The sequence below is a fragment of the Ostrinia furnacalis genome, unplaced genomic scaffold, assembly GCF_004193835.3.
Source record: "Ostrinia furnacalis isolate ACB-3 unplaced genomic scaffold, ASM419383v2 OfSCF3056, whole genome shotgun sequence".
Classification (NCBI taxonomy): Eukaryota; Metazoa; Arthropoda; class Insecta; order Lepidoptera; family Crambidae; genus Ostrinia; species Ostrinia furnacalis.
In genome coordinates, this window is record NW_021133295.1 from 992,864 (window position 1) to 1,006,369 (window position 13,506).

The 13,506-nt window shown below is 40.8% G+C and overlaps 2 protein-coding genes across 2 annotated transcripts; one reads left to right on the forward strand and one right to left on the reverse strand.

The window, feature by feature from the left end:
* Window positions 1-1,780: 1,780 nt before the first annotated feature.
* Window positions 1,781-6,929, reverse strand: LOC114357156 (lipid droplet localized protein). Its single transcript, XM_028310655.1, has 3 exons — window positions 6,658-6,929; window positions 5,957-6,122; window positions 1,781-2,134 (listed from the first exon to the last, which is right to left on the reverse strand). Exons 2-3 carry the CDS (start codon window positions 6,120-6,122, stop codon window positions 1,926-1,928), a joined length of 375 nt encoding a protein of 124 aa, XP_028166456.1. The 5' UTR covers window positions 6,658-6,929; the 3' UTR covers window positions 1,781-1,925.
* A 101-nt stretch (window positions 6,930-7,030) lies between these two features.
* Window positions 7,031-13,440, forward strand: alpha-PheRS (phenylalanine--tRNA ligase alpha subunit). Its single transcript, XM_028310663.1, has 6 exons — window positions 7,031-7,399; window positions 7,647-8,001; window positions 8,302-8,579; window positions 9,844-9,984; window positions 10,937-11,144; window positions 13,190-13,440. Exons 1-6 carry the CDS (start codon window positions 7,127-7,129, stop codon window positions 13,408-13,410), a joined length of 1,476 nt encoding a protein of 491 aa, XP_028166464.1. The 5' UTR covers window positions 7,031-7,126; the 3' UTR covers window positions 13,411-13,440.
* Window positions 13,441-13,506: the final 66 nt, after the last annotated feature.

Below are 13,506 nucleotides of genomic sequence, written 5' to 3' on the forward strand. Positions count from 1 at the left end.
ATAATGTTCCGATAATGTTCTATCACAATAACTACCCTGGAGCCTGGAGTCGGTCATTTGAAATGTTCGTAAACATCTGTGTCCACAGTTCCACACTTGTATCGACTTCCATGGACAAATTTTTCATATGTGGCCAATTAATTATTACATTATCAACATTATCATCTTCAACTTTTCATTATCTTATGCTATTAAATTCAGTTACGGTTTCATTACATTAGATTTTCGGTATAATGTCATTATCTTCAGATTTTAAAAGAGGGAATCAAATAAGTATGCGTTATAACCCTTGTGAACTGGGTCGATCGTTGCAGAATTCAGTAAATACTTACTAACTCTTTCACCAATGAACTTGAATCATTATTAAGAAGTTTAGTACCAAGTAAATACATGTAATGTACTAAAATAATGTCTTATTTTAACACTGGAACAGTCAGTTCGAGAATTGCCAAGATAAACGTAAACTTTTACTGTTTGCAATTATTGCTCTATTTTATTAATATTTCATTTAATCTAGTGATCGGGTTTTCAATAAAATTTTGTCCTCCATCAAAAGCCTGCTTAAGGTATCTTTTGCTACTCGTATTATATCCATTATCAATAGGCAACTTTTTTTTCATTTTCTTAACTTTCCATTTATTAACCTTTTACTTTTATCTCCATCCCTAGAGTATCATTCTGATGTTAACTCAATCACCAAATAAGTACATTACTTATTTTAAATTTTCGTATACAATATTTTAAGTGTATCTTGAAATGTGATTAAATTTTATTTCTGTATAATAACATCTATCCATGCGAGGATTTTATATATCTACTCAAAACTACTACTGAGTACATTGTTTTCACCGTATGACACTCGTAGAAGCTGCTCTTAATTAACAAAATGCTCTAAAATCTGTCTGTCAGGCACATGCCTCCTCGTCATTAGACCAGGTAGTCCTGTTTTAAATTTACATAGTTGTATTCTCCAATTTACACACCTCTAGTTTTTCGTCTTCAGTGTTGTAGGTCTCGCATATACGTAACAACAGCTAAATTGAGTCTCATAAATCATTAGTATTGTGATATCAATTCATTATCAGGCAGGTCCACTAGTACACTACTCGAAAATGGTAGGTAAACATTAAACTCTACATAAGTTACAGAGAATGTGACCATGTAATATGAACTTCAGAACGACGAGTCTGTTTCGATTCCTCGTCTCGCAAATAAGCAGGTTGCTTCTTTTATTTTTTTTTAACTCGGATAACATTTGTCACGGATATTTTGAAAGATTTTCAATAAACATACATTCNTTTTTCATAATCATATTAAGTGCACTTTATCAAGACACACTGTTTAAACGTAAATCAGTCTTTGTCGTCCTGAGAAAAATAAATAAAAGGTTACCCTACTTAGAAAGAGAGAGCCTGCCCACAGAGAGCGAGATAGTGATACATAGGTTGTGCTTCAAGTAGGTATTCTAAGTCTGGCCTCCATTTTTATCTTTAGCTTCATGATGCTACCGTACCGCGGACTTTTTTAAAGAACTTTTAAAGGGGAACAATCCTGTCAACCTGTCATACATGATTTTTGCGAAACTTTAACCGTTTACGCAGCGTCAGCTCTCAAAGGAAAAAATTCACTGATTTGAAATATTCTTGATTGGTGCTCCGCTCCTATTGGTCTTAGCGTGATGATAAATAGCCTAAAGCCTTCAGGAACTAACGGGCTATCCAACACAAAAAGAATTTTTCAAATCGGTCCAGTAGTTCCTGAGATTAGCGCGTTCAACCAAACAAACAAACAAACTCTTCAGCTTTATAATATTAGTATAGATATAGATGCTAGGTAGGCATATCCGGGTTTGTTTCGATGGTATGTTTGTTTGTTTGTTTATGGTACTGATTGAGATGCTTTATGGAATCTATGCTAACACACCGTTAAAGTCGATCAAAACTCACATCTTCCTCGCCAGTGATGTCGACGTAGTGCGCCTTGGCTTCGATAGCTGCACGCACCACCGGCTCACCATACAGGCGGTAAGGCCCGCAGCAGTTCAGCAACACCTTGGCCTGTCTGCACATGCTTGTCAGCGACGACTGATCGCTGACGTCAGCAATTATAATTTTGATACCGGATATGACTACGCCTGAAAAAACAAGTTTGTAACAGTCAACCTTCCAACCAAGTCAAGACTTGAAAATATAATCAGCTTGAGAAAGGGACAGCTAACTTTTCTTCTCGTACCCATACCTCCATAAGTTTTTATAACTCATTATTATGTGATTTACTGAGTTGCACCATCTTATTTTAACTTAAAAAAACGTCAAAAATCAGTCAAACTCTATACTTACAAAAAACAACGGTTATCGTCAAAGTTACGGTCAAATTTAGGTCGTGCAACTCAGCCTAAGCGTTATGGAAAATATTCACCCATCAAAAACAATACTTGTCAAAAAAACCAAGTCTCGCAACTCAGTTGTTCTACGGTAAAAAATTGTGAGATCCATGTAATACCAAGTCCAGGCCAGGAAATCTTTAACGTTTTACATAAATTATTGACTTGGCCATCGCACTAAATAATTTAATTTACACGTGTTTTCATGCGATGGCCAAGTCAATATATTTATGTAAAACGTTAAAGATTTCCTGGCCTGGACTTGGTATTACATGGATCTCACAACTTTTTACCGTAGAACAACTGAGTTGCGAGACTTGGTTTTTTTGACAAGTATTGTTTTTGATGGGATCTCATTTCTTTTTGTATTTTGTAGACAGCAGTTATGTATCTAGAAAACTGGACCGAAATTGAAAAATTTTACTCGACTTGGCGGTTGCACTACCGTGCCCCCAAATATTTTAGTTTTTCCTTGATTCATACACCAAACACTACTTATATTCCAAATTTGAAGCTTCTAGGTCTGCTAGAAGTGCCTTAGAGTTTTGATGATCGGTGAGTCAGTGAGTGAGTCAGTGAGTGAGTGAGTCAGTCAGTGAGTGACAAAATTAAGTAACTTTGACCCGTTATAATTCTTAAACTACTGGTTCAAATTGAATGAAATTTTAAATATACCGTGTCTTTACAATGCCTGCATAGCTAATGAAAATTCAGCCTTCTAGTTTTATCCACAACGAAGTTACAGGCGGTCGAAAATGGCCTGAATTGCTTCGAGAAAAGGATGGTACGGCCGTGCCGCTTTTTTGCTCGACTTGGTGGGGGCACTGCCGTGCCCCCAGATTACACTGACAAAAGATAATAATGACCTTTGATTTTATTTAACCTTTGGTTCCAATGGAAACTACACTTGACGTCAAAGAAATCGCACCTCCCGCGACAATAAAGGTTTTCTTCTGACCACCAATATTGATGTTATTTGAAAGCCCAATTAAAAAACACATTTAGTTTTTTTTAAATAAACAATTAACAGGTACCATAAATGTGACTTGAAAAAAGCAAATGTTGCCCCTCACCTAGAGATGTGCCGCTGAGAAAGTTCTCGTTCCCGGCAATATTCCCAGTGAGAATATTCTCGAGAACTGAGAACGCTCCCGGGAATATTCTCAGTGTTCTCGACAGAATACATTTAGTTTTAATTTTAATTTTGTTGTTTATATGTGGTATTATTTGTAATGCTTCGATGTTTTATTAACTGGGCGTTAAGACTAGTCGTTATAAACAAGGCATGAAACGTGTGAGTGAAATATTGCTGTCTTGCTCACTCTTTTCATGGCGAACGCGTACCGCGGCTTTAGGACTCGGCTACGGTATTTGAACATGAGTGTGCCTCTGAGTTTTAAGGCCCTTGCCACTCTGGCGGATTTCAAGCGGATTCAAAGCGGATTTAAAGTGGAGCGGCGACGCGACGGCGGCGCCGCGTGAAAATATCGTGAAGCTTCCCGAAGGCTGTCCAACCGAGCTGGATTCGATGATTGACCTTTTTTTTTCGAAGTTGGACCTACTTAACTGGACTGTTTGTCCCAGGTATACATTGATGTCAACAACTTCGAGTGTAGAGTCTCCAACTTTTAGAGGAGTGGGTGGGTGCAACACGGATTTTAGACATGATTTTTAAATCTTGTCCATGGTCATTTTGAGACCCACTTGTTGAGAGACTCTATTGAGGCCATCGAGCATTGTGCCTAGATCTTCCTGCTAAATCCGCTCCAGCCCAGAAGCTTGAAAACATCTTCTAGGGCGGTGGTGATGACGTCTCCCTGTCTCATCCTTCGCTGCAACTGGATAGGTTTCGGGTCCTGATCTTGAAACGGACTATTACTATGGCGTGTTTGTACAAGCCTTTCAACACTTCTATGTATCGATAGTCAATTTGGCACAGTTGGAGAGACTGCAGCACTGCCCATAGTGCCCATGTCTCAATCGAATCGAAGGCTTTCTCATAGTTCACAAACGCAAAGTGGCTGATTTTACTTCTTGATCTTCCTTATAATCTGCCGTAGCGCATATTATTATGGTCTATGGTACCTACTAAAGCCTTTTCAGAAACCGGCTTGTTCGGGGGGCTGAAAGTTGTCAAGCCTGCTAGCGTGACAATTCGTAATGACTATCAAAAACAGCTTATAGATATGGCTCAGAAGCGAAATGGGTCTATAATTCTTCAACAAGGTTTTGTCGCCTTTTTTGACGAGGAGTATCACCATACTTCTTTGCCATGCCGTAGGCGTAATTCCCTTGAGGATGACGGAATCGAACAGCTTCTGAAAAGCCTTTAGTACCGGCGTTCCACCTGCTTTCAGAAGCTCAGCCGTGATTACGGTGCCTTGTTGCTTTTCAGCTGTTTGAGAACCATTCTAATCTCGTACAGACTAAGATCAATCTAGCTAGCACGTATTTTATATAAACATGTGTCAAATGATCCGTCAGACAGGCTATCCACAACTTATCCAGAAGTGGCGAAACAGGCCCTTACTAAACGATTGTGAAAATATGCCCTAATGTCAAATGTAAAGAATAGTTTAAAAAACTAAAAACACGCTTTTAATTACTAACAGGAATCATCAGGACCCTGGACATCATCTAGCATTAAAGTGCTCGAAAAGACAAATCCAACGAACCCAAACTAGATGAGTTTCCGCCGTTTCGTTTAGGAGTTTCTATGGCCACCTCCTGACTCTATCATTAGGACCCTGGACATTATCTAGCACTTAAAGACATCGAAAAGACAAATCCAATGAACCCAAACTCGATGTGATTCCACCGTTTCGTTTAGGAGTTCCTTTGGCCACCTTCCAGTCCTATCATCAGACCAGCTGGTACCACAATATTGTATTGTCATCTAATCTGCATAAAGTTTCATGATGATACAAGACTTAGAAATGCATGTAATCAGATTCTAAGATTCCATTACATAGTTAGTTACATACACGACGACCTAATAAAAGCGTGTTAAAAACGAAAAAATTTACAGTTATATTATTTAATTGCATGTAAAAAGAAATTTCTGACATCTTACATATCATTAAAACGACATTTCACGACGAAAAAAATAAAATAAAATAAAGGAACAGTTGCCGAGAATATTTCCGAGAAAGTTCCCGAGAATATTCTCGGGAACACTGAGAATATAGCCTTTCTCTGCAAATACAGTGTATTGTTTAATATACACTTATCTGTCGACTTAATTTAAAACTATTTTACTTAAGAAAGTTTGTTTATTTCCATTTGATAAACATGATTCTCAACCTTTCTCACTTAGGAGAACGCTCCCGGGAGCGCTCCCGAGAATATTCTCAGTGAAGAGAGCGTTCTCGGGAACGGCACATCGATACCCTCACCTCTAGGACCAATTAGACCAATTTTGTGGTTAAACAACCAAATAATAATGATCTCACGTGTCGACGCCGTCTGTATAAATTTACCTAACTTATTTGAAAAGTGAGATTATTCCATGAAAGAAAAATAGCAAAAACAAGTCGGTCTACAGGTGCACTTACAAACTGCACCATACCATACCATACTTGGCAGAAATATCGCTTAACAGGCTCTGCAACTTGGCTTCCGAGCGGCCGGCCACTGCCCAGGTGACCCCAGCATACTTGGCTCTTCCACGGGAAATCTCTTCCACTACCTTCTTACCAGTGAAGCCAGAGGCTCCAAATATTACAATATCAAACTGCATCTAGAAGAGATGAATATATTTTTATTTTACCCAGAGAAATAATATATTTTCATATCTTAATGGATAGACAAAACAATTTTATCAAAAGGTGGAATGAATGTCACGTAAAATTCTCTGCATTCTTAAGGTATAATCTTTTGGGATAAGCAGAAAATTTTACTATGTAGGTACAGGTAGGTACCTACCTAATAGCCGTATCCGTATAATATACCCACAAAACTATCTTATACAATAAATGATTTAGGTAGTGTACTCAACACAAAACAATAAATAAATAATTATACTCAATCAATGTCTCACTTACTGATAAATAAATAGCCTGTTTACATACATCTGTGAAATTAACATTACTTTAAAAAACAAAATAATGTGCCTGATGTCGTATTTTTTTCATCCCGCCCGAACAACTAGGTATAATTTAGTGATAGAAAAGTAAACTGAGCATTTTTAATCCTGTTTTATGTAACAGTGGTATTGTATGAATTCCGTAACAAGTGGGTTAAATAAAGGCAATAAAATTGATTGATTTACTTACATTACAGTGCAACGTAGATACAAGGAATTTTCCGAATTATCTAATACCTACTTTCGCAATTTAACATTTACACTCACGCACGTGCAAATTGTGCATGCTGCTACAGAAACTGAGTTTTAATTTAAAACTGAGCGCCAATTTTTTTCAAAGGGAGGGCAAGGTGGTTACTTGCCATGTTAAATAATGGTTTAGAGTGAACAATAAAAAGGCATTATTTATTAAACAGCGTAATTATTTTAATTTGTTGTTATTGGGTGTGTAATTAAGTGATTACGACACGTTGCATTATAAAGTTTAAAAATAAATATTTTTGAACTTGTTCGATTTTTTTTACAAGCCTCGGATTTAGCCTGCTGCCATCTGTCATTGTCAAAAGTCAAGTCGTGTTGTCATCAGTCGTCTGTTGTGTCAATGTCACCACTTTTATAACCTAAAACGAAGACGAAACTAAAATAAATTTGCCACAAAAATGGAACTGAACGAAAGAATTTTGCTTGTGCTAGACAAAAATGAGAGGGTGGACACTTTAAAACTAGCTTTAGAGTTCAATGAGGACCATCAGAAAGTAGTGGGTGCTGTGAAAAGCCTCGAAGCGCTGGAGATGGTGACTTCGGAGGCGGTGAAGAGTACCCGATGGGAGCTGACCGAGGAGGGCCAGCTGGTGGCCGACAAAGGGAGCCATGAAGCTGTTCTTTACCGCAGTGTACCGGATACGGGGATACCACAAGCAGAACTTATGAAAGTACGTGTTTTAAAAACCACTACACTCATTACTTTTATCTATTACTTACATCATAATTCCTTAGATTTCGGCTTTGAAATGTTTACGCATAATCATTTTTGGGCCTTATGTAGGCCAAACACACTTTGAAATAATTTGAATTTGTCCTTTAATGCATTTAAACAGATCAAATCATGCTTGCTTACAACTTCAAATGTTTAATTCCTAATTGTAATTGTTAGATTCNAATCACCTTAATTGATTTCAGACAGTTCCTAATGCAAAAGTAGGCTTCAGCAAAGCCATGTCATCGGGATGGATATTAATAGATAAGTCCGGGGGAGCACCTCTTGTAAAAAAGAAAGTGGATAGCATCACAGACACAGTGCAGGATCACCTGAACGAAATAAAGAAAGGCATAGACAATCTAGCCGATAACATTAGGAATGACTACAAAAAGAGAAAACTCCTACAAGAAGTAACTATCAAAAGCTTCCTTCTATCCAAGGGACCACAGTTCGCAACCACAATAAAGAAGCTGGAGACTGATTTAACTAGTGAAATGCTGTTGACAGGGTCGTGGAAGAATTTGGATTTCAAACCATATAATTTTGATGCTTTAGGTATGTAAAAATCTTATAACATACAATAGTTACCTATGTATTTTATAAATAGCAATGATAAGTTAAATAATTCATAATCATAAGATAATGTAATATTGGTAAATATGTACCTTCACTTCCATTGTGTTAATGATTATGAATATAACTTTTAAAGTTTTATGTTAATACATTACCTTTTTATTATTTATCCATACAATATTTGATTACTATGTATGAATAATAAAGTGCAAATAAATATACTGGGTCTAAGCTAAATCTATTTTATTACTCTTACTAACTACAAAATCTAAACTATTTCAGGTCAGCCCCCAGAATGTGGGCACTTGCACCCCCTACTCAAAGTGCGGTCAGAGTTCCGTGAGATATTCCTCGAAATGGGTTTCACTGAGATGCCAACCAACATGTATGTGGAGAGTTCTTTCTGGAACTTCGACGCTCTGTTCCAACCGCAGCAGCATCCTGCGAGAGACGCTCATGACACCTTCTTCATATCGAACCCTGCGGTCACTACGAAGTTCCCCATGGACTATTTAGAAAGGGTTAAACAGGTCCACAGCAAGGGAGGATATGGATCACAGGTACTACTATTTTAGCAATACAGAATATTTTTTTTGTTGACAACAATTATTAGTTTTAGAAAGATGTTTATGGCGATTATCACACTGCGCCGCGGTACGCGGGACGACAGATTTAATCATTGTATGCAAGTACCTCAGTTTGTATAGAAAACACGCGCGGCACAACACACTAACAACGCGTCCGCGCGCGGGATTTTTTATATGAAATCACGCGGACCGCGGCGGAGCGCGGCGCAGTGTGATAATCGCCTATTATAACATACTTTTACCAGTTTTATTTTTCCTATGCCAAATAACATTTAAACTGAGTCTTCTTATGATTTTTGTAAATGTAAGTCATATGATGCACTTGAACTCGTTGGCGCCATATCAGGATCTTACAAATGTCGAGTATGTTTACTATTAATTGACGCTGCTCATAGACAAGCAAATGGGTCGCCAACTTACGTCGCCAATGATGCCAAGTACGGTGTCGCTCATTGTACAAGGGGCTTAGTATGAGTTTATTTCAAATGTATTCGATGTCGTGAAAAAGTCTATGAAGATTTTAGTTCTGGAAAGTTTCCGCTAGGGGGCTGTGCAATCATACATAATGTACCTTTTATTCGCAGTCGAAATCGAAAGCGTTTGAAGTAAACTCACACTTGAGTTTGGTGGGACAGTTCAGCGTGGGTCATCTATAGAATGGTTTAACATGTATTACTTTTCTCTATGGTAACCCCCATGTTGGTACCCGCTGAAAACCAGCTTCGTGACTTGACGACTTGTGTCATGACACGATTTTCGCTGAGCGGGCGCCTTTTCAGCATGGCTCAGTAATTTAACCTCTTTACATGTATGCATATAAATGTTAATGCTGAATAAAGGTATTCTATTCTATTCTATTCTATTCACACTACGCCCCCTGCCCCCCTAGACAAAACGCACTTTTTGATCGAATCGAAAATCGAATCCGTCAAAACTCCATACAAAAAAGGGGCTTTTCGACCACTTTTCGACTGGTTTGCGATTATAATTTCAACTTTGTCTAAAACCTGGTCCGTGAGCACGTAGAATCCCGTCCAATGACCCCAAGCTACCCATCCCTATCTGTGTTGCTGTCGCGACTGTGCGACGGGCGCCCGCAGTGAGTGTGCGAGCGCGACAGCAACATAATTACGCGCGAGCGATAGGGATGGGTAGCTTGGGGTCATTGGACGGGATTCTACGTGCTCACGGACCAGGCTTTAGACCCACTGATCTCTTATGACGTAACGGTTCGCAGGGCTACCGGTACGACTGGAAGCTGGAAGAGGCGCAGAAGAACCTTCTCCGCACGCACACGACCGCGGTCAGCGCGCGTATGCTGTACCAACTCGCGCAGCAGAAGCAGTTCACGCCGCAGAAGTACTTCAGCATCGATAAGGTAACATAAATCAGAAGACTAGCTGTGCCCGCGACTTCGTACGCGTGAAAACCCGTTTTCGCACATTTTTCATTTTTGCTCTGCAGCTATTACTCATAGCGTGATGGTATATAGCCTATAGCCTTCCTCGATAAATGGGCTATCTAACACTGAAAGAATTTTTCAAATCGGACTGGTAGTTCCTGAGATTAGCGCGTTCAAGTAAAAAAACAAACTCTTCAGCTTTATAATGTTACTAGCTGTGCCCGCGACTTCGTACGCGTGAAAACCCGTTTTCGCACATTTTTCATTTTTGCTCTGCATCTATTACTCGTAGCGTGATGGTATATTATATAGCCTAGGCTATAGCCTTCCTCGATAAATGGGTAGTTCCTGAGATTAGCGCGTTCGAGTAAACAAACAAACAAACTCTTCAGCTTTGTAATATTAGTATAGATTCAGAAGCGAAGATTTTTCTAAGAAATCGTCCATTTTCTTACAAGAAAGAAACCCTAAGGGGGCTTTTCTAAAACTCTCGCGGGCGCCCTCGGACATTGAACACTAGAACACAACCTTCACATCCAAATGTGATGCAAACATTATAATTATTTTTTGCTTTTCAAAGGTGTACCACGTGCCGATGACTCGATCCTATGTCATGGAGACACGATGCTAGGCCGCGTCTCCTTTCATTTACTCCATTTTCTTTGATAGTATGATATGTTTTTTTGCCACATTTGACCAATTGAAGAATGCAGTTTAAAAAAAAACTTGTAATGAAATAATGTAGAATCATCTATCAAACTTCAACACATATTACGTAGCCACTAGTGATGTTTTCTTCTACTTATCGTGTCGACAACAAACCTAAACAGCGTTATCCCAAAACTCCAGTGATGTATTGCGTAGTTGGCATTTAGTGTGTTAACCAGAATTTTTACCTCCACCATGATATCGTCAATGTATATTCCAGGTGTTCCGCAACGAGACCCTGGACGCGACGCACTTGGCCGAGTTCCACCAGGTGGAGGGCGTGGTGGCGGCGCGCGGGCTGTCGCTGGCCGACCTTATCGGCACGCTCGACGCCTTCTTCAAACGCCTCGGCTTCCACAGGCTGCAGTTCAAGCCTGCTTATAACCCTTATACGGAGCCTAGTATGGAGATCTTTGCTTACCATACGGGTGAGAATTTCAAACTTCTTATTCTTTAGCAATTCCGTCATTTACTGTCGCTTCGGTTTGAAGAAGCTGCAGTTTAAGGCCGCCTATATAAATCTTATACTGAGCCGAGTATGGAGATCTTCGCTTACCATACAGGTCAGTGATGTTTAAAAAGTTCTTTGTACAGATACAATATAGTGAAATAGCTACAGAGCTTTTCCGCCTTCTTCCACCACTTCGGCTTCCACAAGCTGCAGTTTAAGCCTGCTTACAACCTTTACACTGAACTGAGCATTGAGATCTTTGCGTACCATACGGGTAAGTGTCGCTTGCTTTACATACTACTCTGTCAGTAGCTGGCCGACCTCATCGGCATGCTCGAATGTTTTTGAAGTTCTTTGTCTGTAGCTGTTCCACCTTCTTCCGCCGCCTTGGCTTCAAGAAGCTGCAGTTCAAGCCCGCCTACAACCGTATACCGAGCCTAGTATGGAGATCTTTGCTTATCATACGGGTGAGTGTCGCTAGCCATACAGACTTTTCCAGTAGCTAGCCGACCTCATCGGCACCCTCGACGCCTTCTTCAAACGCCTCGGCTTCCACAAGCTACAGTTCAAGCCTGCTTATAACCCTTATATGGAGATCTTCGCTTACCATACAGGTCAGTGATGTTTTTGAAGTTCTTTGTCGTAGCTATTCCACCTTCTTCCGCCGCCTTGGTATCCACAAGCTGCAGTTCAAGCCCGCCTACAATCCGTATACCGAGCCTAGTATGGGGATCGCGCGTACCATACGGGTGAGTGTCGCTTGTCTTACAAACCTTTCGTCTGTAGCTAGCCGACCTCATCGGCACCCTCGACGCCTTCTTCAGGCGCCTCGGCTTCCACAGGCTGCAGTTCAAGCCTGCTTATAACCCTTACACCGAGCCTAGTATGGAAATCTTTGCTTATCATACCGGTAAGAGTTTCAAACATCTTATTCTTTAGCTATTCCGTCATTTACTGTCGTTTCGGCTTCCACAAACTGCACTTCAAACCCAGGCAAACCCTGTACTGAGCCGAGTATGGAGATATTCGCTTACCATACGGGTGAGTGTCGCTTGCCTTACAAATCTTTCGTCTGTAGCTGGCCGACCTCATCGGCACCCTCGACGCCTTCTTCAGGCGCCTCGGCTTCCACAGGCTGCAGTTCAAGCCTGCTTATAACCCTTATACCGAGCCTAGTATGGAAATCTTCGCTTACCATACAGGTCAGTGATGTTTTTGAAGTTCTTTGTCTGTAGCTATTCCGCCTTCTTCCGCCGCCTTGGCTTCCACAAGCTACAGTTCAAGCTTGTCTATTGAACCGAACATGGAGATCTTCGCTTACAATACGGGTGAGTGGATCGAGTTAGGTGTACTTGGAGTTTCCCTATGTGATCGATTATGAAATGTGGTGATTCGTAGCAGAACCAAAGCAACCGATATAACCCGCGGAATCGCCAAACTTGAGTGGCAGGGGGCAGTGGCGTAACTATTATAGGGAGGCAGGGCTGGCAAAATGTTGCGGGCCCCCGACCCGAGAGGACCCCGGCCCAAATCCCTAATCGCACTGCTTCAGGGAGATGGTCCCGGTCCCCCCTGAAATAAAAAACCCAGAATTTGCCACGGGCCTTGGGTGCTATAGTTACGCCATTGGCAGTGGGCTGGGGACAAAATAGAGCTGTAGGTTTTCACGCCGTGCTTTAATGCGGTTGCATTAGCGCTATCCTTACGTTTTACCGAAGTTGAGCGCTTCATGAGGACTATAGTTTTTGTGCGTCATTCTGGTAAGTGCAAATGCTATAGTCTTCCAAGTCCTCCAACCTTCAGTGCACACCAGTTGGCACCACTATCTTAGCCACTAGGATTTCTACAACGACCGGTCTTACGCTGCCCGCATCCAGGCACCTTCCGCGACCACAGCTTGTCGGTCCACTTAGTGGGCAGTCTTCCGGCCCGTGGTCGCCATTCGAGAACCCTATCCAGAGCCCTCAGCAGTATCGATAGACAATGTACCCAGAAGTAACTGATCCCCAAAACCTTCCGCAGGTCTCGGCAAATGGATCGAGATCGGCAACTCGGGCGTGTTCCGTCCAGAGATGCTGCTACCAATGGGGCTGCCCGAAGACGTACGTGTCATAGCATGGGGGCTGTCTCTGGAGCGCCCCACCATGATCAAGTACGGGCTCAACAACATAAGAGACCTGGTGGGCCCGCGCGTCGATCTCCAGATGGTGCAAACCAACCCTATCTGCAGGCTAGATAAATAAGCTATTTATTTGAATAAAGCGTTAATCAGATCTGTTGTTTATTTTATTTGCTGTTGAAGAATGTGTGTGCAGTGTCATGAGCGTTTTTGAATTTAC

Excerpts from the sequence above, each read along its gene's own strand:
- alpha-PheRS (XM_028310663.1), top strand. The coding sequence starts at position 7,127 with ATGGAACTGAACGAAAGAATTTTGCTTGTGCTAGACAAAAATGAGAGG. Across the intron at positions 7,400-7,646 it reads CACAAGCAGAACTTATGAAA|ACAGTTCCTAATGCAAAAGT; the intron begins GTACGTGTTTTA and ends AATTGATTTCAG. Across the intron at positions 8,002-8,301 it reads ATATAATTTTGATGCTTTAG|GTCAGCCCCCAGAATGTGGG; the intron begins GTATGTAAAAAT and ends AAACTATTTCAG.
- LOC114357156 (XM_028310655.1), bottom strand. The coding sequence starts at position 6,122 with ATGCAGTTTGATATTGTAATATTTGGAGCCTCTGGCTTCACTGGTAAG. Across the intron at positions 2,135-5,956 it reads CGATATTTCTGCCAAGTATG|GCGTAGTCATATCCGGTATC; the intron begins GTATGGTATGGT and ends TTGTTTTTTCAG.